The sequence below is a fragment of the Abramis brama genome (genome assembly GCF_963993115.1).
Source record: "Abramis brama genome assembly, chromosome: 13".
Taxonomy (NCBI): Eukaryota; Metazoa; Chordata; class Actinopteri; order Cypriniformes; family Leuciscidae; genus Abramis; species Abramis brama.
The window spans coordinates 31,003,772-31,027,703 of NC_139975.1; the positions used below are offsets into that span (position 1 = coordinate 31,003,772).

Sequence of the window (23,932 nt, forward strand, 5' to 3'; positions counted from 1 at the left end):
CATGATCGGTTAGTTTCTTTGAATCAAAGCAAATATAACTGCAAAATAGAAAAATACCATAATCTTCAATAGAAGTGTTCATGGTCTGGTTTACTGGGGAAAAAAGACTTGACAACTGTAGCCTACTGCTATATTTCCATCAAGACTGTCTTGTGGATTTGGCTTACATAGAGCAATGGCAAATCTGAAAACAGGGTCTGGAAAAGTAGTACATGGGACCACATACATATTGTCTGATGAATAAAATATCACATCAGTAGATCCACAGTGTTTCATTGAGCATTTCATGATCTAAACATGGAACAGTGATCGTCAGTTTCCACAAAATTATGCATTAAGAGTAATGCAACAGTTACTTCTTTAATTAGCATTATCAGTCACTTCATTAGTATAATTTGGCGCAGTTGTATCAGATGATATGACTATACTGGAAGGACACTGTGCATCTCAGATGTAATGTGTGAACTGCGTTTTTGAAATGGTAATATTGTGATGTTTTGTTGTGTCTGTTTGAAAAGGTCAAAAAAATGCAGTCATGTCATATTAATTTAGCAAAAATAATTAACATAGTTTAAAAAAATAAAATAAAAAAAAAACAGTCTTGTTGCTGTACACTTTTTATTGTAATATACAAATAACATTATGGCTTGATGAAGCCAGGACAAACCGATCATTATGTTGTAGCAGAAAGTGTGCAACATCTGTGCAGTAAGCACTGGTGTGGTTACAAGCAAATGTCACCTAAATAAACCAAATTGAACTCAAAATAATATTGAACATTTCTGGAATATCATAATTATTCATTAAAATACAAACCAGAACATGAAAACTTATCCAGAATATATACGTGTGTGTGTATATATATATATATATATTTATTTATTTTCACAGCATCACGTTTTTGAGATGTTCAAGGGAAAGTATTGCTAAATTCGATTCCTTGATAGCAGGGCCGTATGATTCACTGGTAACACTTTACAATAAGGTTCCTTTATTAAACATTAGTTAATGTATTAACTAACATGAACTAACAATGAGCAATACATTTATTACTGTTTTTGTTAATGTTTGTTAATGTTAGTTAATAAAAATAAAGCTGTTCATTGTTTGTTCACAGTGCATTAACTAATGTTAACAAGATTTTAATAAAGTATTAGTAAATGTTGAAATTAACATTAACAAAGATGAACAAATGCTGTACAAGAGCAGTTCATTATTAGTTAATGTTAACTAATGTAGTTAACTAATGAACCTTATTGTAAAGTGTTACCGATTCACTTTACGTTTCTTTATTCCACAGCAGCACTTAACATGATGGGACACTGGTGAGGCCACAGAGAAATGGTCAGGTGAGGAAATCATTTTATTCATTTCAAACACAGCAAACTGGAAGCTAGTCAAAATATTGACTCAAAATATAACCTATAAATATGCTGACAAAATTAAGAAATTCTATTGAGTAACTCGCTCTTATAATACATGACCTCGGAACTGAATGCATTTTAACAATGGTTGGCTTGCTTACAATACATGAAATGTTGATGTAACTCATGGTTGAGAACATTTTGCTTGAGGTTGTTCTTCCAAGTCAAAACAGAAACAAAGGAAACAGATTTCATCTATTGTTTCTAAATAACACTGCATTTTTTACTCGTATGGGAATAAAGAACCTTAGCTCCCATATGAACCAACCATTACATAATGAGAAAAATAATTTCCTCCTCAGAGTAAGATAAATGGTGCTATTCTCAATGTACAGAACTGTTAGAAAAACTTCCATTTAAGTCTTCATTTTAAATGTTAATATTTACAGACTACAACATACAAGTCAATTTGTCAAAACTTCCTTTACATTTTCCTTATTAGCATTGCACAACATTGCCTATATGCAGCCAAGTTTATTTCTTAAGATATATGAAACATGTTTGAGTCAGCTAACTGATGCATTATTGTCATTTGGGAAGACAGGCGGAAATACAACCTGAAACAACATAGCCTATTTACAGCCTTTTTTGTTTGTTTAAAAAAAAAAAGAAAAGTGTCTGAGCATATAGTTTTCAAAACCAGTATTGCAGAACACTTTCAAATGCCAAATCAAAATCTGTTCTATACAGGATGACAAATTCATTAAGAACTACTCCATGAATTTCCTACTATTTATCTGCATTTAATCATTTATGATAATGGTGCAATTGGTACAACACATACTATGCTTTCATACCAACACGCAACCAACTCTGTATGAAACCAAAATAAGTTCAGATGCAGCACAGTGTGACAGTTCAATGTATTTTTTCAATTGAAATGTATTCGAGGATGATGAGCAGAATGCACCATTCTGATCCTTAATGCAATTCCCCATGCTCTACAATATTATCAAATCATTCACTTTCATTAAAACACAATCTTTGTAATGATCTGATAATACTTGCTTAAAATACAACTCAAATCTCTCTTTTTAGTACAAAAGTATATGTACCACTCAAAGGTATTTCTACATTGCCCCTCATCCTATGATTTTGTCAAATGTTGCTCTTCGATTTATGTAAAAGATAAGGGATTGCAGCATGGTCTTGATCGGTTGTGTCTTGCACCAATATTTATTGTAAGATGGGTCAAAATACACTGACGTACAGTGTGTGGGGGAAGATCTTGGCACCAGCAAATCTGATAAAACTTAATGACTTCATATAGGATGTATGGAAAAATCTCAGTAAGAGTCCTCATATGACTAAGTAATAAATGTAAAAGGAAGAGAGAAAAAGAGACATGAAACCTGTCGAGAGTGCCACAAAACCAGTTCTGGCTAGACAACACTCTCGCGGTTGGTGGAAACAAGAACCGCTCTACGGCAAATAGGGCAGGTTGAGTTCTCTGAAAGCCAGCGGTCGATACAGTGCACATGGTACTCGTGAGAGCAGGGCAGCTTTCGCAATTTGTTGCCTTCGGCATACTCTGTAATGCAGACACTGCAGGTTTTGAGTGCATCGCTTTCACCAAAGTTTCGCATTGATAGGTTGTCAATCTGCTCTTTGGTGAGACCTCTGGGTTGGTCATCATCTTCCTCATTGAGCAAGAAGAAGTGCGCAAGTCGCAGAAAGGGCAGAGATCCAGTTTCATCCAGGCTGATGGGAGCCCGTTGTCTGCCTCGGTTCTCCCGAGGACCAGCAGCACCGGGAAGTCCACCTTCCACTTCCCTTTCCTCTGTCCGTGCCTCTAAACCACCCTGGTTCGAGACTCCATGCCCAGGAAGATGGGAGTCTGCTTCACTTGCAGCAGTTTCAGTAGAAGCATCAGGGTTACCCAGTGCATCAGTAAGGTCTGCTGGTGGGCTGTCTTCACGGTTCGAGTCTGGATAGTCCGAGTCCATAAAGTAGCTAAGTTCACCGAAGCCAGTCATGATTTGACGAATCATAGACTGCAGAGCCAAAGAAGTGGCTTCACCAAGTCCAGCATCTGAGATCCTCCGAATGGGAATGCGGATAGTGCTGACGTATGTTCTCACTCCAGCCCGCTCAGAACGGGAGAAAGTCCGACGGAAACCCCCGCGCTCAGTCTCATATAATAAAGTGTTATTGGAGGTCTGAGAACGAGACCTTGTACGGTTAGCAATGCTGTCTCTCTGGCGGTACTCTCCGGGACGCACCCTACGTACCTGCAAATCCAGCATTATGGTTGGAGGACGACGACCTGAGGCTCCTGCTTCCCCAGCATTTGTCTCTCTTTCCTGTGGTGTTCCAGGTAACTCGGGTGCTGCTCCCAATTCTTGAGTTTCCATATCCACGGTGCTCTGCCTAGACAAAAACAATTGCCGAGTCCTTGAGCTTCCCTCTACCTGGGGCTCAGGCAGGATCTCAGGATGGCGAGAAGGTATGCCATGCTGAGTAGGCGGAAGCCCATCCAATCTTTCAAGGTTGAGCGGTGAACGTCCTCTTGCAGTACGAGCCCTTGTCCGTCGCTGCTCTGGGCTTCTACTGCGAGCCCTTATTTGACCCCTACGTGGTTGTTCCACTGTAGGCAAGGTTGGGGGAGCCAAGGTTGGGGGAGCCAAGGTTGGAGGAGCCAAGGTTGGAGGAGCCAAGGTTGGAGGAGCCAAAGTTGGAGGAGCCAAGGTTGGAGGAGCCAAGGTTGGGGGAGCTAAAGTTGGAGGAGCCAAGGTTGGAGGAGCTAAGGCTGGGGGAGCTAAAGTTGGAGGAGCCAAGGTTGGAGGAGCTAAGGCTGGGGGAGCTAAAGTTGGGGGAGCCAAGGTTGGGGGAGCCAAGGTTGGGGGAACTAAAGTTGGAGGAGCCAAGGTTGGAGGAGCCAAGGTTGGGGGAGCCAAGGTTGGAGGAGGCAAGGTTGGGGGAGCCAAGGTAGGGGGAACTATGGTTGGGGGAACTATGGTCGGGGGAACTATGGTCGGGGGAACTATGGTCGGGGGAACTATGGTCGGGGGAACTATGGTCGGGGGAACTATGGTTGGAGGAACTATGGTTGGGGGAACTATGGTTGGGGGAACTATGGTTGGGAGAGCTATGGTTGGGAGAGGTATGGTTGGGAGAGCTATGGTTGGTGGATCTGGTGCATTAACTTCCCCGTTTAGAGACAGGGTACTAGGAACTGCCAGCTCTGGCTCTACTATAACAGCCAGCTCGTCTACCACTGGTTCCTCAACCACCTCTGCAGTCTCCATAAGACTCTCCGGCTCAGACACAGGGCCATCTGCTCTTTCCTGGCCCCCTTCCAGCCTTTCCGTCTGCGTTTGCTGTTCAGCTATGTTGCGGTTGACATTGATCTCCAAGCTGAAACGGAAATCACCACTGTTGGGATTGGTTTGGCTCACAGCCCGCCATGACTGGTTACCCCGGTAACCGCTCCTTGTTGTATTCCCTGTCTGTCGTACTGTGTTGAGCCAGTCAAGAAGGGTCTCACCGCTGGGGTTTTCTTCAGTGCCCTCCACCTCTGTTGCTGAGAATAACAAGAAATTATTAAAACAGGGTAGAATCACAAGTAAAGTCACCTGGATGGATATGGATTTTATATACTAACAGGGCAATTTAGTTGACTTACCACCAGGCCCCTCCCTTCTTTCCTCAGTGGTGCCATTGCTGGGCGACTCAGGGCCATCCTTGACCTGCCGAAGGCGGCTCAACAGTTCATCTGCTGTAATTTCACCTAACCAAGAAACATATTAGTTAGAATTATGACACCAGAGAAAAAGTGGGTATTTTGCAGGGATGTGTAACCTAGGAAAAGTCAATCAGACCAATGAAATGTATTGATTACTGTTGTCCATTCCATACAATTTCATACATGCAAATTTTCAATGTTTAAGACCTCTTAAAGACAACCAACTTTCAGAGGCTATGAACATTTAAAACAGTCTTGTTCTTTGGAGAAAAAGGTTAAAATCACTGACAACCCTTCTTGCACTGAGAGGAAATTCCAAATGGTCATTCAATAAAAGGCTCTCTAGAAATCTCCTCCCTCTAACACCACCTGCCTCTGACAAGCAACAGCATGCTGCAAATCACAGTTCACTGGTGTGACTTGAAGTCTATAACAAAGTCCCAACCAAACTTCTGTTTCAATGGGAAATAGAAAAGTGTACTAAGGTCATCACCAATGGTGGTTAATGGGGTTACATGTGAATGAACAGGATGTTTTAAGAATCAACAATACTCAAATTATTTTATTATTAAATACATGGCTTGCACAAAACAATTGGGATACACTTAAAAATACACAGTATTCTTATACATATAGGAAATGTAGCAAAACACTGCATATCCAACTTAGTTGCTGTTAGTTGTTAAGACTATGAATGTCTATGTTAACACACAATGAACCAGGTTGGAAATAACCGATAAATAAAACAACATGATAAAATGTTTACTATAGTATGTAAATATCAAGTTCAAGTTTGAGAATTAAGCTTGAACAAAATCAAAAAGTCATGAAAAGATCATCAATGGAGAGAATGCAAAAGTACTGAGGAAGGAGTATTACATTACATACCATACAGCTAAACCATCAATGGGTTTTCCTGCATTGAAAATACTTTGGTGACCACCAAAATTAATCTTTGTCCTGACATTCTGCAGTACCAGCACCCGCTGCGCTGATAGCCGGCTGTTTTAAAACGCTTCCATGAGAGTTTGTGTAAGCGCTCTGTGAAAAGCATCAAAGGTTTCTATTTACATGTTTTTGCATCATTGAGCTGCGTAGCCAATCACAGACATATCTGTTGAGCGTGATTATTAACAATTTAGAATGATAAAGAAATATTCATGACTGAAAAATAAAGAGCGGGACGTGCATGATGTTAATAAGAAGAGTCGGTGCTCGCGATGACTGACACACCTGAAGAGATGCCTCTCTCAGACAGCATGCAATGCCGAATTCAGTGTTCCTTCGTGGCTTTTTGCACTTGAATGGTCAAATTCACAATTCTGAGAATTGCACACAATTCTCAAAATGAAACCAGTAAACACCAGATGTGTGTCAGTATATTAGACCTCTGCATTTGGTCTTAAAGTGACAGCAACCTCATAAACCTGCTGCTGTGTGAATGCTATTAAACTGCAAAAGGCAAAAAGAAAAATCACTCACTGCTCTTGACAATATATTTAATATAGAATCAGTTTAATTCATACAGTGAAGACGTTTATTAAAATGTTTTTGTCTTATCAATTACATTTGTCCTACTGTTTGTAATTTACTTTGTTCTTTTTTTTAAACTTTATTTTTATTCTTTATCCTTTTGAAAAAAACAAAAAAAAACAGCAACAACAACATACAATCACATCCAAACAAGACAGAACAATCGTTTGGTCACACTGATGAAAGTATATGTCAGATGATACACTGGTCAATAAACATGTCATGAAGTCGTAAACACAATCCATTTTTCATCATCTGCCTACAGACAAATCTTTTGTTCGAAACCTTGAACCATAATTCTTTTTATCTCCTGTTCTTCTCTAACTGACTGTGCTATGGGCTCAATAAATAAAGCGAAAATGGCGGGGCTGAGAGGGCATCCTTGGCGGCAGCCTCTTTCCAGGTTAATACTCTGAGTGAGATGCCCGTTGATCCTTATTCTAGCCTTTGGTGATGAATACAAAGTTTTAATGCATCTAAAATGCATCTTTAAAACCAAATCTTCTCAATGCCAAATATAGGTACTCCCAGCGAACCGAGTCAAATGCCTTTTCGGCGTCTAAGCTAATTACTACTGCTCTGATGTTTTCTTTAGTGACATGATCAATTACATGCAGCACCCGCCTAATATTATCTTGTCTCTGTCTGTCACGTACAAATCCTGTCTGGTCTAAATCCACTAATTTTGGTATTATATCTTCCAGTCTTTTAGCTAATATCGATGCATATAATTTATAATCCATATTTAATACAGAAATTGGCCTAAATGCACTACACTCCTTTTTGTCACTCCGCCCAAGTAGCAATGCTTTGCCTTCTAAGAATACAGTTCCCAGTATGTATACGGTTAGAAGATGGCTGTGTCTCATGTGACCTTGTTATTTGTACACGCTGTGACTATACAAATCACAACATGTAAATAGGAAAATGTTGGCGTTATTTTGTCACTTATTGGGAGCAGTACGCTAGCTGGAGCCGTTTACCTCCAGTCTTTGTGCTAAGCTAGGCTAGCGGTGGGTGCGTCAGACAGAGTTACGGCACGCACGGAGATGAAAAGGGTATGTATGGACTAGGCTTGGGCGGTATCCAAATTTTGATACCGTCAAACCTCCTCCCTATTTTACCGGGGTATACGGTATTATCGTGACTAATTAAAAAATATGACATAAGGCTCAGACAGCGTCACCAAACTGTTGGCTTGTGCTTACACCGTTCAGAAACTGAATACCAAATCGGGCAAAAAAAAAAAAAAAAAACCAAGCCCAACCTGTGCACGTTGTGTCCGAGCTCGGCTGACGGCATTAAATGTAATTATGAGTGCGAGCCCGATTTAGACTTGACTATTTTTAATACGTGGGCCGTTATAATATGGCGGTGCCAAATAATTTTTTAACGCAGGTGCTGAGGGGGTGCTAGATAATATAAATACTATTAATAAATGATCAAAAATGGGACACTTAATATATAATATTGAATTATCTTAATTATCACAATTAAAGTATTAATTTTATTAAATTAAACAAGCACAACATTCAATCAAATATTATTAAGGATTTATTATTATAAATAAATTTTTTCAACCTAATATCTCATTATTTTGAAATGTGTGCGTGCAACAAGCAAGTAGTGCATTTGTAAATCCGGTGACACGCGTCCATTGATTTTTATTAATACAACTTTTCTGTCAGCGTCTGCTGCAAAGATTAAGTTGACGATCGCCATCTCTTAGTGAACGCGCATAGGCTATATAGAGAGAAATGCAAATCATGGATTACATAATCAGAAGGTATAGGCTAGCCCTTTTCTTTTCGATATTACCGTTATACCGCCCAACCCTAGTATGGACTTATCTAACTCTGGGGGATACGGTGAATAAGCTAAAGTCCCAAAAAGTCGGCATTTTCCTTTAACCTCTTTAGTGCATTAGAGGAATCGAGTTTAGGCTGTATTTGGGTGTTCCAGTCTCCTCCACATATTAGAACCCCAGAGGCTTCAGAAGAAATTAACTGAAAAATTTCTCTAATACAGGAATTGTCCTGTTCAGGGGCTATATACACGTTAACTAGTGTAACTTCTTTCTGATCTAGAAATCCCTTAATTAAAACACAACGGCCCTCTCTATCAGTAAATTCAGAAACCACTTTAAAATTCACACTATTAGAAATTAAAAATTGCTACCCCTCTTCTTTTTCCTTTCTAATAGGATGAGTAAAATACATTCTTAAACCCTAGGTTTTTTTTAAAACATTTTTCGTGTTCTGCACTGTTGAAATGAGTCTCCTGCCAAAATATATGTAACTTTTCCTTTTTCATCTTTGCAATAGCCTTGCTTCTCTTAATTGAATTGTGTAGACCATTTACGTTAAGGGAAATCACCCTATATTCCTGACATTGCATTTAAACCACAGCAAGACACTGTTTGTAAACCACAATATTGGTGACCAAACCAGAGCTGTATTCGAACTGCAGAACAAAATCAGAACATCACAACAACAAAAAATAGACCAACAAATCAAAAAACACAGGTAGACCTCCATTATGAAGTAATAACCACTTTGTGATGTTGAGGGAATAGTCTAGCAGCTAACCACCAGAGCCCACCTTCAGTGCAACCTATAGTACCCTCAAGGATGTACTGTATATACACTTAGAAATGTCAAAAACAAATGTATTACCCGTACTTGTCGGTCAGCTATATTCTCATTAAAGGCTAAGGGTGATTCTATTCAGTTAAGATGGGTATTTAAACTCCAACAGAAGTGAAGAATCAGCATTAGATACATTCAATAGGGAAAATATAATGAATAACAGACTTGTGGGGATGTTAAGATCAACTTAAAAGACCACAGGTAACTTGACCTAGTCTTTACTCGCCACACATTAAGGGCATTAAACATGTTCCCTGGGTGCAAATGTCATTAAAGCATTAATGTCCATAACCAGACAACTGTTTCGTTTGCTCGATAGTTTTTACTCTTATAATGCAAAGTCACTTAATGGTCTGTTGTCTCCCGATTCCATTACCTCTAGATCTATCTTGGCCGGTGAAAACTCCGTAGCTTCTCCTTGAGCCATTCCTGGCGGATCTGACGATTTGTCACGCTCGCGCTCGTTGATCGCTGCCAGGCAGCCTTCCGGCCTTTTTCTGCAACCTCAGCAGTTTTTACCCACTCAATTGGGAATCTCCTCTACTTCAGGTCCTCTGCCTCTTCCGCTGCGTTTCCATAAGTAATCGGCCCACTGTCAAAAAAGACTCGCTGGCGGCAGTGTTTGAAACCGTATTGCTTTTTCTTGGAGAACCCTCCTGATCTGCGTTTACGCTTTCCTTTTTGCTAGCGTTTCTGTAGGAAAGTCATGATCGAAGTAGATCCTCGTGTCACTGTGGTAGATCTCCTTTTTCTTCCATGCAGAATGCAGAACCATCTCTTTAATTTTAAACTGCTAGAAGTACACAATCACCGAGCTGGCTTGCTCCTCTCTGGGCGGTTTGGGGCCGAGCGCTCCGTGGCATCGTTGTATTCCAAGATGAACATCAGCAAGGGGTTCCAGCTCTTTTCTAATAAAGTTCTCAATGAATTGGAAGATATTGTTTCCCTCAGTTCCCTCCGGGATCCCGTAAATGCGAACGTTGTTACGCCTTGAGCATGCTTCCAAGTCCGTTAGCTTTAACTGCAAACTTTCCTGAACTTGTAGTGACTGGCTCAGTGCCTCTCTAAAGTCCACGGACCACTCTTCAGCATCGGCTATCCGAGCCTCGGCCTCACTCACTCTGTCAGTAGTAGTTTTTAGATCGGTTGCGACCTCGTTGAACTTCTGGTGAATTTCCTCTCGAATGTCTGCTAGTTCCTTTTTCAAGGAGTCTCTGATTCTGTCTCGAAAGTTACTCAGTTCAGTCTTCATCTCCGTGGACATCATCTTTATATCTGTGCGGATGGCGGCGATGTTAACTTCCATATCCAACGATGTTAATTTAGCATTTTGTCCATGCGCGCCATTACTCTCTCCTTGTTCATCGGCCATGACGCCCTCAGTCGTTATTTTCTCACTCTTCTCCGCTTTCCCAGACTGCTTTCCCTTGCCTTTCCTGTATTTTTCCCCTTCCATCATTCATTATTCAAAAATTAAATCTTAATTATATTCAAATTGGGGAATAAACTCCGACCGAACAGGAGTGCGGGATTATGCGGCCATATGCTTCGGCTTACCACCGGAAGTCCCCTACTTTGTTCTTTTTTAATAACAAAAATAAAATAACAAAACTATTTTGTGATATATATCATTATTATGAGATAAAAATTCTCATATTGTGAAATAAGATCATACCGTCATATCGCCAACCCTTAGTGACATTAATGGTTATATGCAGCGTAACCTCATTACATATGACTTTCATAACTGAATCCGGACAATGGAAACATCGCATTTACATTTTATTTAAATGCAGTCAGACCCAGGCCACATCCAAATGTGGTTTCAGAGATCCAATCACAATCCGTTCACGATGCCTTTTGGGTGCATTTACCCCTGGCATTTAATGTGATCAAGTAAGATGTGATCGTGATCCAATCACAGAATGCACATTAATGCCAGGTGCAAAGGGAGGAAAATGCGTAACAGTTTATAAGAAAATCGTTTCAAATGGCATGGTACATGTATTTTTGTGATACACTACCTCTAAGATACTTTTCAATAGTATAATGTCTTCTAAGGAAGTTGGATATGCAGAATTTTGCATCAAACGTGAGTTTATACACTAAATGAATCTGGTCTTTATGCAGTAGCTGTCCAGAAAGACTCTGAAAACCACCAGACTTACCAGGACAAGAAATGTCCATTCAATGTCATCTTCTGGCAGGGCGCACGGCTAAAGGATGCTCCAAAATAACATTCCTTTCAACTGTTCTGGGACATAAAAGGATTGGGTGGATTCATAAGTTTGTTTACGTGTTTATGAGCACATAAACAACAGGCAAACCATTAAAGTAAAATGCAAAGCTAAACGGGAATCTCCTAACCAAAAGACCTTATAAGGGAATCGAAAGATCTGTGAAAGACCCTGTTATATCAACAATTTTTAAGGATCAAAACAGCGAGACAGCTGAGTGTGTTCTGGTACTTAAAAAGTGCATAGATGTACACTATATGGACAAAAGTATTAGGACACATCTCTTAATTACTGAATTCAGGTGTTTCAATCAGACGCATTGCAAAATGTAGTCTGCATTTACAAACATTTGTGAAAAAATGTCTCGTTCTGAGGAGCTCAGTGAAGTCAAGGATGCCTCCTTTGCAATAAGTCTATTTGTGACATTCTATCCCGGCTTGATACTCCACGGTCAACTGTAAGAGGTATCATTGGAAAGTAGAGCCCGACCGATATATCGGCGGGCCGATATTATCGGCCGATATTAGGCATTTTCCTAACTATCGGTATTGGCATTTATAATGGCCGATAAATTAATATTTAAAAAAATGCAGCGTGCAGTGATTTATGTAAGGATGGCGCTGCCAATAAAGCACCTAAAAGCTGTCACAAAGAACGGGCAAAAGTGGCAAAAAAATAACGGCCGTGTCTGGTGTAGACACAGTGTTAAAGCTCATTCTGCTACGTTACAACATCAAGCAATATTCCAATAATTTATGTAATTATAACACTTTATATAGGGCCATTTTGCATTAAGAGTAGCCGGATGGACATGCGAGATGCAACACGTTCAGAATTAATACACTTTTAGTAAACTACAGAACAGCGCGAGCGTGAAGCGGCGCACCTCACAGGCAGAGAACGCGTCCGAGAATGGACACTGCATTAGTGATATAAAACGCACACACACAGGTCTGTTAAATTAAGCAATACTTTTAAGGTAGTCTAATATTTTTCTGACTAACAAAATTACTGACACAGTAAAGGGTAGATTTAAATAAAGAAAAACGAAATTTAAATAAAGAAAACGAAATTTAAATAAAGAAAAACGAAATTTAAATAAAGAAAAAACGAAATTTAAATAAAGAAAAACGAAATTTAAATAAAGAAAAACGAAATTAAGTTAAATTAAAAAACGAGATTAATTTAGATTGATAATAACGGGTAAAAAGGCTAATACATTTTGTTTCTATTATTCTATTTTCCACAATGTCAAAGCAACACAGCTTAACCCAAAACACAAGCTCAGACATGCACTTCGTCCATACAAACTCCGCTGTTCTGCGCTCTAGCCAGAGAACACTCCAGTTGCTGGAACACTTGCGCGTCGGTTCTATTTCTAGCATGTATGCGTTTTCCGCGTGGCTCGAGCCGCCTGAGAGACGCGTCTCACGCAGGCAGTGTGCAAACTCCAACCTGTTAACATGGGAGCCGAAATAAAAACGGCCATGCCACGCAGTCAGTGTGTCGCCGGCCTTATTCAAGCGCGAATGAGAACCGTTTCGCGGGGGATCCCAGATGTGAAAAAAAAAACGAATATCAAATTTTCAAATCGAATACCAACCCACCGAACGAATGGGTCCAGCCCTATAGCCTAGTTTCACGTTTAGTACATTTTGCTTACTACTTATTTAAAATAGTATAAAACTACTGTACATATGTAATTATAAACATTTTCATTATGATATTATTAATTTTACTTTACTAAAAAGATCTGAGTTCTTCCTCCACTGGTAGATATTAGAGAAATTAAGATTAAAAATAGAAGATAAGGTTTTGTCAGTGACACTTTTGATATATTTATTGATACAAGTTATGTTTTAAATAACCTGACTAAATTAAAAGACAAAGTCGTTAGTGAAGATTATGCAACAGTATTTAGAATATAATATAATATAAAATGCAATGCAAACTAGTTTGGTTACAGCTCAAATTCTCATTCTATCATTCACCTCGCCTCCATTACATATCTTTGTCACACAAGTGTTTGATCACCACATTTGAGTGATCATTGCAAAACGTTTATATATTTATTCTGTTTATACTGTGTATTCTATATACAGTACCCATCAAAAGTTTGTACACACCAATTGGAAAGTGTGTCCAAACTTACTGTACTATAATACACATAAATAATATTGCTACTGTATTATAATATACACATAAATAATATCGGCCGATATATCGGTATCTGGCTTTTTTTTATCGGTATCGGCATCGGCGCCCAAAAATCCATATCGGTCGGGCTCTATTGGAAAGTGGAAGCGTTTAGGAACAGCAGCAACCACGTAAAGTCACAGAGCGGGGTCACCAATTGCTGAGGAGCATGGTTCGTAAAAGTTCATAGGTCGCCAACACTCTGCTGATGCCACAGCTGAAGAGTTCCAGACTTCTACTGGCATTAATATCAGCAAAAAAACTGTGCGCCGGGAGCTTCATGGAATGGGTTTCCATGACTGAGCAGCAGCAGCAGCATGCAAGCCTCACGTTTGCCCATATAGTGTAGCTCTCAAATTTACTGGAGCTTGAGTTCAGTTCAAAACATTCAAATGCATAGCCGCGGGAACATATTTTATCAGGGGGGTGCTGGGGGCGGGGCTTAATATGGCGGGGCGGTGCTGCCGTAGAGTGGTTTAAAGAAAATCCTAATATTAAACAGCCCAAACAAGATGATGAACATACAAATGAATGAGGACAGAGTTATGTGAGAACGCTCAGAACTCATGAAAAACAGCACAAAAATCTGCATCTTACAATCTTACCTTATGAGACTCGCTCAGGAGTTAGTGCCAATTCACACAGAAAGAAAAAACTTCCAAAGCAAAAACGCAGTGGAACAGAAAAAACGATAATAATTAATAAATGCACGCACAATTATCCGTGAACTTGATAAATGTTGATAAATGTTACTATGCACAAACAAATGCCTTTCAACTTATGTGTGCAAAATTCAGAATTAAATGAATGTGCAGCAATTTGTACAAATAGAGAGTCTGTAAGGCCTACAATAGCCTACGTGTTGTAGCCATTAAATAAGCGTATTTAGTTTCATATTTGTTAAAATATTATAATGTAATTTTTTTCCATGTTGATTATGAAAAGTGAACAGCATGAGTAAGATTTGATGCGCAATGTATCGGGAGACAGAGTGGGTCAGACATGATTTTGACCACTTCATTAAGTTTTGTTTTGTAGAAAACGATGGCGATCGTCAACTTCATCTTTGCAGTTTACACTGACAGGAAACACTAGTTTATTAATAAAAATCAATGCACGCGTCACCGGATTTAAAAATGCACATCTTGCTTGTGGCACGCACACATATTATGTCGAAATAACGAGATATTATGTTGAAATAACATTAGCCAAATAATAATAAATCTTTAAGAATATTTGATTGAATGCTGAATGTTCTGCTTGGTCAATTTAATAAAATTAATAGGCTACTTTAATTGTGACAATTAAAATAATTGAATATTAATACTATTTGTAATAGTATAGGCTATAATATATCTAGCACCCCCTCAGCACTTGCGTTAAAAAATTCTCTGGCACCGCCCCTGGTTATAACGGCCCACGTATTAAAAAATGGTCGGGTTTAAATCAGGCTCGGGCTCATAATCACATCTAATGTGTCGGGCCGGGCCAGGCTCGGACACAACGTGCTCGGGTAGGGTCGGGCTTGATTTTTTGGGCCCGATCTAAGCTCTAAATCAAAGTACTGGTAGGTTCAAAGTCTCTGTGCGTGTGTGTATCATGGCAATGCATATCCCATGTTGACTGCTTTAAAATGCAATGTTTGAGAGATGTTTCTGGTGTTACATCTAATATGTTGTATAGTGAATATGTGTAAAGGCCCTAAAAAAAAGTTTATATGTGTAAACTAAAGGCCTAAAAAGTTTGTATGTGTAAAGTGTGCATGAGTCTGTTCCTGAACAAAATGCTTTTAGAATTTAACAGGAATTTTAGCTATAGTTTTATGTTACTGGATGAAATATATGTACCACAAATAAATAAAAATCGATCTATCCACATTCATAAGTGTATGTATACGTGTGTGTGTGTGTAGTTAGGTATGTATGTAAAATAGAATCTACCGCATATATATGGTGAACATATTCCTAGTCTTTACACTGTGTCTACTGTCTACACCTGACGCAGGAAGCACGACGTGACAAATCCCCGAAGTAAATGCCTCGTTCTATTTATGACCAAGCAGCACTCGCAATACGTCTAATAGGAAGGACAAATGGATTTGCAACGGTCGCTTTGTCACGCCCGGTGTAGAGAGTTTCTCGCTGTGTGGCACGGTAAGACGTGACAATGTTAGACACGGTGTTGGTATTAAAAAAAAGAAAAGAATCGAAAATAACAGTGAGGAATCGATTCTTGGAATTGAAAAAAATCCGGAATCGAACAGCCCTAATGAGAATTTACAAGCCTGTTGTCCAACAAAAGAGAACATTTAATGACACGCTTTTACTCCACTCACTTTATAAACATCAGTCGAGCATTTGAAATGACTACAGGGATAGTTCACCCAAAAAAGTAAATTCTGTCATTATTTACTCATCCTCAAGTTGTTCCAAACCTATATTTTAGTTTTTTCTTCTGCTGAACATTTTGAAGAATGTCGGTAGTCACCATTTCTTCTTGCCCAGACAGGCCCCATTAACTTCCACTTTTTTTTCTCCATACTATGGAAGTCAATAGGGCCCATCGACTGTTTGGTTGCCCATATTCTTAAAAATACCTTCTTTTGTGTTCGGCAGAAGAAAGAAATACAGGTTTACAGGTACAGGTTTAGAACAACTTGAGGGTGAACTTTTTGGGTGAACTATCCCTTTAACACACATCACACTACAGGAAAATCTGATAAAATAATCTGTAGAACCATTAAAATATTCAAGGATTTGATTTAGGATTGTTGGAAGGGCAGAACTGGGCCCAACAACCTATTTTGGGGTAAAAATAGGAAAAATAATACTTCTCTCCAAGGAAATTTAGGTATGTTTTTCCATGTTTTCATAGAGTGTATAGAAATGTACAGGAATTTGTTTTGTTTTAGATGCATAAGATTTTTCAGGCAACAAATTAAGCAATTGTCAGATTTGAATTATCAATTAATTTTTTTTTTAATAAAACGCACACCTTTCTAATTTAATATTTTAGGCTTTTTTGTAAAATCTAAATGATAATAATAATAATATATTCATTTTTAAATACTCTTAGTATTATATAGTGAAATTATTACAATAGTAATATTTCTTATTTAGTTTTACATAATATTTTTAAAATAATAATCATGATCATAATAATTATAATTATTATTAGTCATAAAAAAACAACTTTTGGGGTAAATTGTGCAGCCCTAAAAACAAGCACAACAAACAATATTCTTTATCATTATTTTTAAATTGCATTTTAAATCGCAATCTTGACCAGAATAAATAAATAAATAAATAAATCGCAATTAAGATTTTTTCCTGAATCATGCAGCCCTAAGTTACAGTATAGCAAGAAATATACATTAAACATCTGCAGATATGCTTAAATAAACAGCACAACTTACTGGAATATCTAATATCTCATGTAAATGGTCATTAATCACATGTCAGATATCATTGGTTCTCATCACTGGCATCAAACGTGGTGTGATGCATTTTGAGACACCAGGTTTGAATATGTTTACATGTGAGTAAGATGAGAGTGACAATGTAATGGGAGATTTTCTGTGTATAATGACTATAATATAAGATACTTCGGTCTGTTCCTCAGCTAGCAATCGACTTCTAACAGCACACAGTACAGACTAGGGCTGGGCAATTCGTTGAATACAACAATATCAATTTTTTTTTGCTGACGATATAAAATTATGGAATATCGTGTATATTTGCTTATAAAGTCAGCAAGACAATTTAACTTCCCTTGTTGCTTAGAGACGCTCCCTTGCATATTTGTGTAAAGCGTTTTGTGAAGAGCATCAAAGGTGTATATTTACAATGCGTTTTGCATTATAGCCAATCACAAACATGTCTGTTAAGCACCACAAAATGGTCAATCAGAGGTGTTTAAGTTAGACAAAACACACTCGATGCCGCTCAACACGCTGGAGATCGTTCAGCGCGCCTCACTGACTGTTCTACACATTCACAAATCCTTTCATTATAACCAACAAAGTGTAAACACAATGTGAATAAGAGATTCAATGTGCAGTATAGACAACTTCTTTGATTATAACAGGGTTTTTACTCAAGAGTGCAGAGCTGCTAAAGTGTTTGAGGGCTTCAGTGATTATAAAGGGAAAACTCGCTTTTTGTTAATAACCAATTAAAAATGTAAATTAAAAAAAAGTTAATTCTTATGCTACTAGCGACACACTGCAAAGTTTCTGGATTGACAACCATATTTAAATGAGAGATTGAATCTGAAAATGCAATAATTGACAGTGATAACCATAGCAACGATAGGACGGAAAAAAAATCTGATAACGTATGTCAGGACAGATGCATGTGCATTAAGTCTTGGAGTGTAAATTAATAGACCTGCCACTTGTTCTATTTAATGTTTCTTTGTTCGTCAAAAAAACCTTTTTGTAGGAAGATTACGCTTATTGCTAACTTTTTTATTAATTTTTTTTAAATAGTGCTGATTATGCAGTAAACATTTTGTATGTCCTTTGTAACAACAGCTGTTCTATTCAGATTTCTTTTTTTTCGAGAGCAAATGCAAAAACATTCATGTACACATCAAATTACATCTTCAAAAATTTTGAAAATATTGGGTAGCACTTTATTTTACACTTCTGTTCAGTGTTCCCCATGTGCATACTAGGGCTGCACAATTAATCGCACTGAAACCACACGCGATTTGCCAAAGGCTTGATTATTTTATGCTCAGCTTGTCGGTGAAGTACGGCTGAACTACGTCATTCCAGTAAATCCCTATCGCTAGAGCTGAATAAACAGAAGATTGAAACGCTTTGATAAAACATGACTTGTAAACACACGACTGCTTTATTCTGTGTAAGAAGCACATGATCTCACAGAAGGATGAGCTCAACTGTCATCATGAAGTGAGTTATGCATGTTATTAAATGTTGTCTTTTGTTGGAGGTTATTAAATGCTTCTCAAAGCTGGTTGACGCGTGTTGCTTTTTCAAATGCACGTTATAAGTGACTCAAGCTCACAGTGCTTTAAGACGGAGCAGTGTTTACAGAGCCGTACATCAATGACAAGCTGCGCATAAAAAAAAATAATCGCAGCCTTTGCAATTTCATAATTGCGATAAGCCAACTCGATTTAAGTGCGATTACATGTAAATTGCGATTAATCGTGCAGCCCTAGTGTATACTGTGTACTTGTAGTAATTTCAGTAACTGGGTAATTACTAGGTACTAACCCTGAACCTAACCTTAACCCATGTAATTACCTTCTATTACCAGTCCTTTCTCAGGTAAGTACACTGTACACGTACTGTAAAATAAAGTGCAACCAAATATGAAATAGATAGAAATTATAAAAGCTGCATCACCCAGCCCTAGTATGGGCTACTTTGTTTCTTTTTTTGTCATTTTGAAGGGGTCACCACCAGTCTCGTATATAGCAGGGTAAAGACCAGCACTGAAATTATGTATAATAATGTCTCCTTTGATCTTTCACAACACCAAAAAAAAAAAAAAAAAAAACATTAAAGTAGTGAAATAATTATAATTTTTATTGATCAAACCTTGATTTGAGAATGAATTGTTTTGTCCGACCATGTTGAATGTTAGTAAAAGAAGTGTAAATGACCTCTATATTTAATCTATGAAGTTCTACCGTATACTAACTACAACTGAATTCTGCAAGTCTCACGAGAGAGATAAATATAAAACTGGATGCAGGGAAACCACATCGTTACTCAGTAAAATGAAATACGTGGCTAAGGCAAAGAGGACGCAATTCATACTTCAGTAACACTTAAATATTGAGAGGAAAGGAACCAATAAAGGTCAGTGGCAACTACTCTAACATCTCATGTAGTCTGTATATTTGCTCTAATAAGCCCGCTTACCTTATATTTGCTCCTATAAGCCACTGACCTACAATTCCTGCTGCACTCAATTAATATGACCCTTTATGTGGTTTAGGTGTTAAGACCACATCAAGAATATTGAAAGCTTAAATTCCATTCAATTTAAAATTCAAAATAAATAATTTTGAAATAAATAATAAACATTCTATGTTAAATCAACCAAATTTAGTAAACCTGCCCGGCTGAAATGTTTGATTTTGTTCATATAAATAATGATGAAAGCCAAGATATCAAAATGCCATGGATAAATATATTTATTGAGTAATCCACTATTTTGTAGAGGGGGTCAAAATGACAATTTTCACCTGAGATTTGGAGCCAGATTACAGGGGGTGAAATGGCAGTATAATTATTTTATTGTTTACCTATTAGTTAAATCTGTTGACTATATGCATATATATATATAAAACTTTCAATGAACTTTCATTTTGTAAGTTAACTGTATTTTTTTTTATAGTTATTAATACTTAATCAAAACAACTCAACTGCAGTTTGGTTGATATTACTTGGAATTACAATAAAAAACATGATTCATGAAATTGAATAAAAACGAGGTTATCCGTTGTTGCAAATGAGCCCTTTTAAAGGAGTCATGACCTGTAATTTTCACTTTTCCACGAGAAAAAATGTATGTTATGATTGCCTAACGATTATACACTGGCCGGGAAGCCGATATTTAAAAGTGAAGCGTTTGTTTACCCCGGGTTCGTCAACCAGCCCACGCACACGTGCACTCAAATACGTGATGTTAATTTCTGCGGATATACCATATATGGACACCGCAGACCCCCTCTCCCCCTCATATTCAGTCGAGCGCCGCCATTACTGAATTCCGATTCGAAGTACGCACTCGACCGTGAAAGATGCAGAAACGTTCACAACTTGCGCCATGATGTCATTTTGGAATGATATGCTGAAGCGTTACCTGCGGTGTCAACCCCCCTCCTTCCTGCCACCAATCAACGCGCCCCTCATTTGCATTATTAAAATGACCGTCCACGACAGCCAAAATATCGCGAGACAATAATGCCTTCAGAAATAAGGGTCAGAGGAGCTCTGTGTTTATTTTTTTTCCACTTTTCTTTTTTAGAAGGGCCTGAAGGACTATAATAGAGCGTGGGTATCCAAGGTAATACTAGGTTATGACTCCTTTAAATGAACTTTTCTTTTGGTGTCTTCATTTTTAAGGCTCTATGTGGTTTGATCCCAGAGATAATGGGATCCCAATGTAGCTCCACAAGTAAACTGTTAAATTGTACACATTTTCAGTGCTCAAAATTTGTGGTCGACCAATATTATTATTATTTTTTTCAACATTATTTGTTCTTCCGACATTCCTCTTTCAAAGGAAAAAGAATCAGCTTTATACAAAGTCACCCACATTTGGTTTTTGACCACTGAAAATGTGTACAATTTAACAGTTTACTCATGGAGCCATATTGAGATCCCAGTATCTCTGGGATTGAATTATATAAAGCCTTAAAAATGAAGACAACAAAAGAAAAGTTTAAGAGCGGGAATCTAAAACCATACTGATATTTCTATTACTTTGAGTTATAGGCATGCCGACTTTGGAAAAAACATGCATCTCCACATTTATTAATTGTCACCATTGATATTTAATGCAACATTGCTAAAGACAACAATTAACTAACAGTCCTACCCATCTGTGTGTAATAACAAAAAAAAATGATGCTGTCATCTTTCTAAAGTCATTATCTCCCCACTGTAATTTGGCTTTAAATTATAGGTGGAAATAGCCATTTTGACCCCCTCTACAAAATGGTGGATTACTCAGCAATGGCATTTAATATCTGTCTTCAAAAAAAAAAAAAAAACATGAACAAAATTAAACGTTTGAGCCAGGGACCTCTGGTTAAGCTGACAAGGAATGACCCTGCCCTTACACATGACCAAATGTCTGACGGAGCATTAGTTGTTGTTTTGCACAGTAAAAAAAACATTTTAAAAAACCAAATGATTTACCAGGCGTGCCAAGCAGATTGTTGTCTCTCATGAGCCTATAGTCTTCCTCACTGAGATTGTTGACAAACTGGTAGAAGGCCTCTTCCCTGTCCAGACGGTCCCGCTGTCTCCGGCGTTGTGTTTCAGACTGATCACTGCTGCCCTGATCTGCATTATCCTGACCCTCCATCACTGCAACCCAGATGTCAGATCCAACTACAACACAGTGGCAATCAGTCAAAACACACACACACACATACTGACCCAACAACCATTGAATTCAACCCAACATGAGAAGTATGTGACTACATAATAAATGATTATAGCAATCATCCAGTGCCATGGCTTCACTATATGATAGCATCACCATCATATGGCCACACAGTTACTGTGCGTGTCTTTTTCACGTTACATGTAGCTAATAAAATGGTTAAAACGTGACCGTGCTCGGTGACTAGAATAATCTTCCAAAAAAACGTATTATTGTGAGTTAGGCTGTGATCTCTCGAGTGTCTCAGTTCAGATATAAAGAACTGACTGAAAACAAAATGGCATCAGCGAGCTAAACTGGCTAAAGCTCGGGAATCTCAAGGAAAACAACCTTTAACTTACGTGTGTCCTCGATGGTACATACAATTATCACAATGACTGCATTACCAATGGAAGCGAGTCCATTAAGGTGCTGCTAGGACTAATATCACTAATATTACAGCAACTGTATATTTCGTAATGTGTGTCTGTCGACAAACCTCTCGCAACCATGAACTGGGGAAACGGGTGAAGGCTAATGTTAGCTGTAGCATGAGCTCAAGCTGGGCTCAAGCTAGCTCCCGAAGCCTATGGAGAAACGGCTCTCTGGTTCATGCTAAGCTAAAGCGAAGCTAATGTTAGCACGGCTATGAGATAAAAACAGCCAGCGAGCTCTCCGTCATTTCGACGACCACAATAACTGACTGGTGAAATAAGCACAAACACAGAAGAATACCTTAATGAACTCGTCGAAGCCTTATCTAGTAACAGTTCCCTTATCTGCCTTGTAGATGTTTATAAGTGTTATTCTTGACAGCTATTCAGGAGTACATTTTCTCAAGCGTCTCTTCGGCATGAATCTACTTCCGGTGTGCGGAATTGTGCGAGAACGTAATACAACTTAAAAGTCCTTATTTAACGCTGAAATAGAAACTCACGTTATGTCAACAACACCATGATGTTGGAAGTAGCGTTTGTGCCATGCCTAAGAAGAACTCTATAAATCACTGTACAATCACCTCATGTCGCTTATTTCTTATTTTGGCTCCTATTTACCTCCATCCGACTCTCTTTTAGGCTAGTAGTGAAAGTGTATCAGAGATAATATCAAATACAGCTCTGGAAAGAAATTAAGAGACCATTGCAAAATTAGCAGTTTCTCTGGAATTATTATTTATATGTAGGCCTATCTGTTTGAGTAATTTTTATTTTATTTTTTATTCTACAAACTACTGACAACTACTTGAGTTATGCATCCTTCACAAATACATATCTGCCAGATTCTAGCCTTACTGAAGTTTTAACTAAGTTAAAACATTAGAAATGTGTTTTGTTTAAAAATGTATACAAACTTGTTTTCTTTGCATTATTAGAGGTCTGAAAACACGGCATCTTTTTTTTTTTTTTTTGTTATGAAGACCCGTTGTCATTTTCTGCAAATAAATACTCTAAATGACAATATTTTTATTTGAAATTTGGAAGAAATGTTGTCAGTAGTTAGTAGAATAAATTAAAAATGTTCATTTTACTCAAACAGACGATACAATCCAGAGAAACTGTGCAAATTTTGCAGTGGTCTCTTAATTTTTTTCCAGAGCTGTAAATCCTGCCCATAGTTATACTGCTAAAACATTATGGACTCTTTCAATATAGTCATTATTACACAAAATAACACTGAAATTAATTTGTCAATGTCTGTTCAAAATGACAATACAAATGCAGTTTTTTTTTTAAGTTCACATGCTGATTAATTGTCTTTAACATTTTGTTTCTAAACATCAAGAGCTTAACTTTTATTGTGAAATTGTAAAAGAGATACCAGAAGAAACAAAAGCATCAACATATTCATCAACCAGGAAAAATATTCTTGGCAGATTTGCTATTTAGGTTCAGTATGAGGTCAAGTGAAATCATTATAATTCATTAGCTATTTTACAGCTAACGTTTCCCCCTTATGAGTGCTAACATTCCCCATACACCAAATCAAGTCCCGCCCCAAATTTAGACTCAAATATAAGTCACAATAAGGAAGAAAAGACGATTGCAACTTACGTTTCATGCTGACTTTAATATTC

The 23,932-nt window shown here is 37.9% G+C and overlaps 1 protein-coding gene across 1 annotated transcript; it reads right to left on the reverse strand.

The window, feature by feature from the left end:
* Positions 1-1,345: 1,345 nt before the first annotated feature.
* On the reverse strand, positions 1,346-22,732 carry rlim (ring finger protein, LIM domain interacting). Its single transcript, XM_084133216.1, has 4 exons — positions 22,594-22,732; positions 21,630-21,824; positions 5,050-5,154; positions 1,346-4,947 (listed from the first exon to the last, which is right to left on the reverse strand). Exons 2-4 carry the CDS (start codon positions 21,796-21,798, stop codon positions 2,807-2,809), a joined length of 2,415 nt encoding a protein of 804 aa, XP_083989342.1. The 5' UTR covers positions 21,799-21,824; positions 22,594-22,732; the 3' UTR covers positions 1,346-2,806.
* Between the last annotated feature and the right edge of the window lie 1,200 nt (positions 22,733-23,932).

Excerpts from the sequence above, each read along its gene's own strand:
- rlim (XM_084133216.1), bottom strand. The coding sequence starts at position 21,798 with ATGGAGGGTCAGGATAATGCAGATCAGGGCAGCAGTGATCAGTCTGAA. Across the intron at positions 5,155-21,629 it reads CAATCTGCTTGGCACGCCTG|GTGAAATTACAGCAGATGAA; the intron begins GTAAATCATTTG and ends TTTCTTGGTTAG. Across the intron at positions 4,948-5,049 it reads AAGAAGGGAGGGGCCTGGTG|CAACAGAGGTGGAGGGCACT; the intron begins GTAAGTCAACTA and ends TGTTATTCTCAG.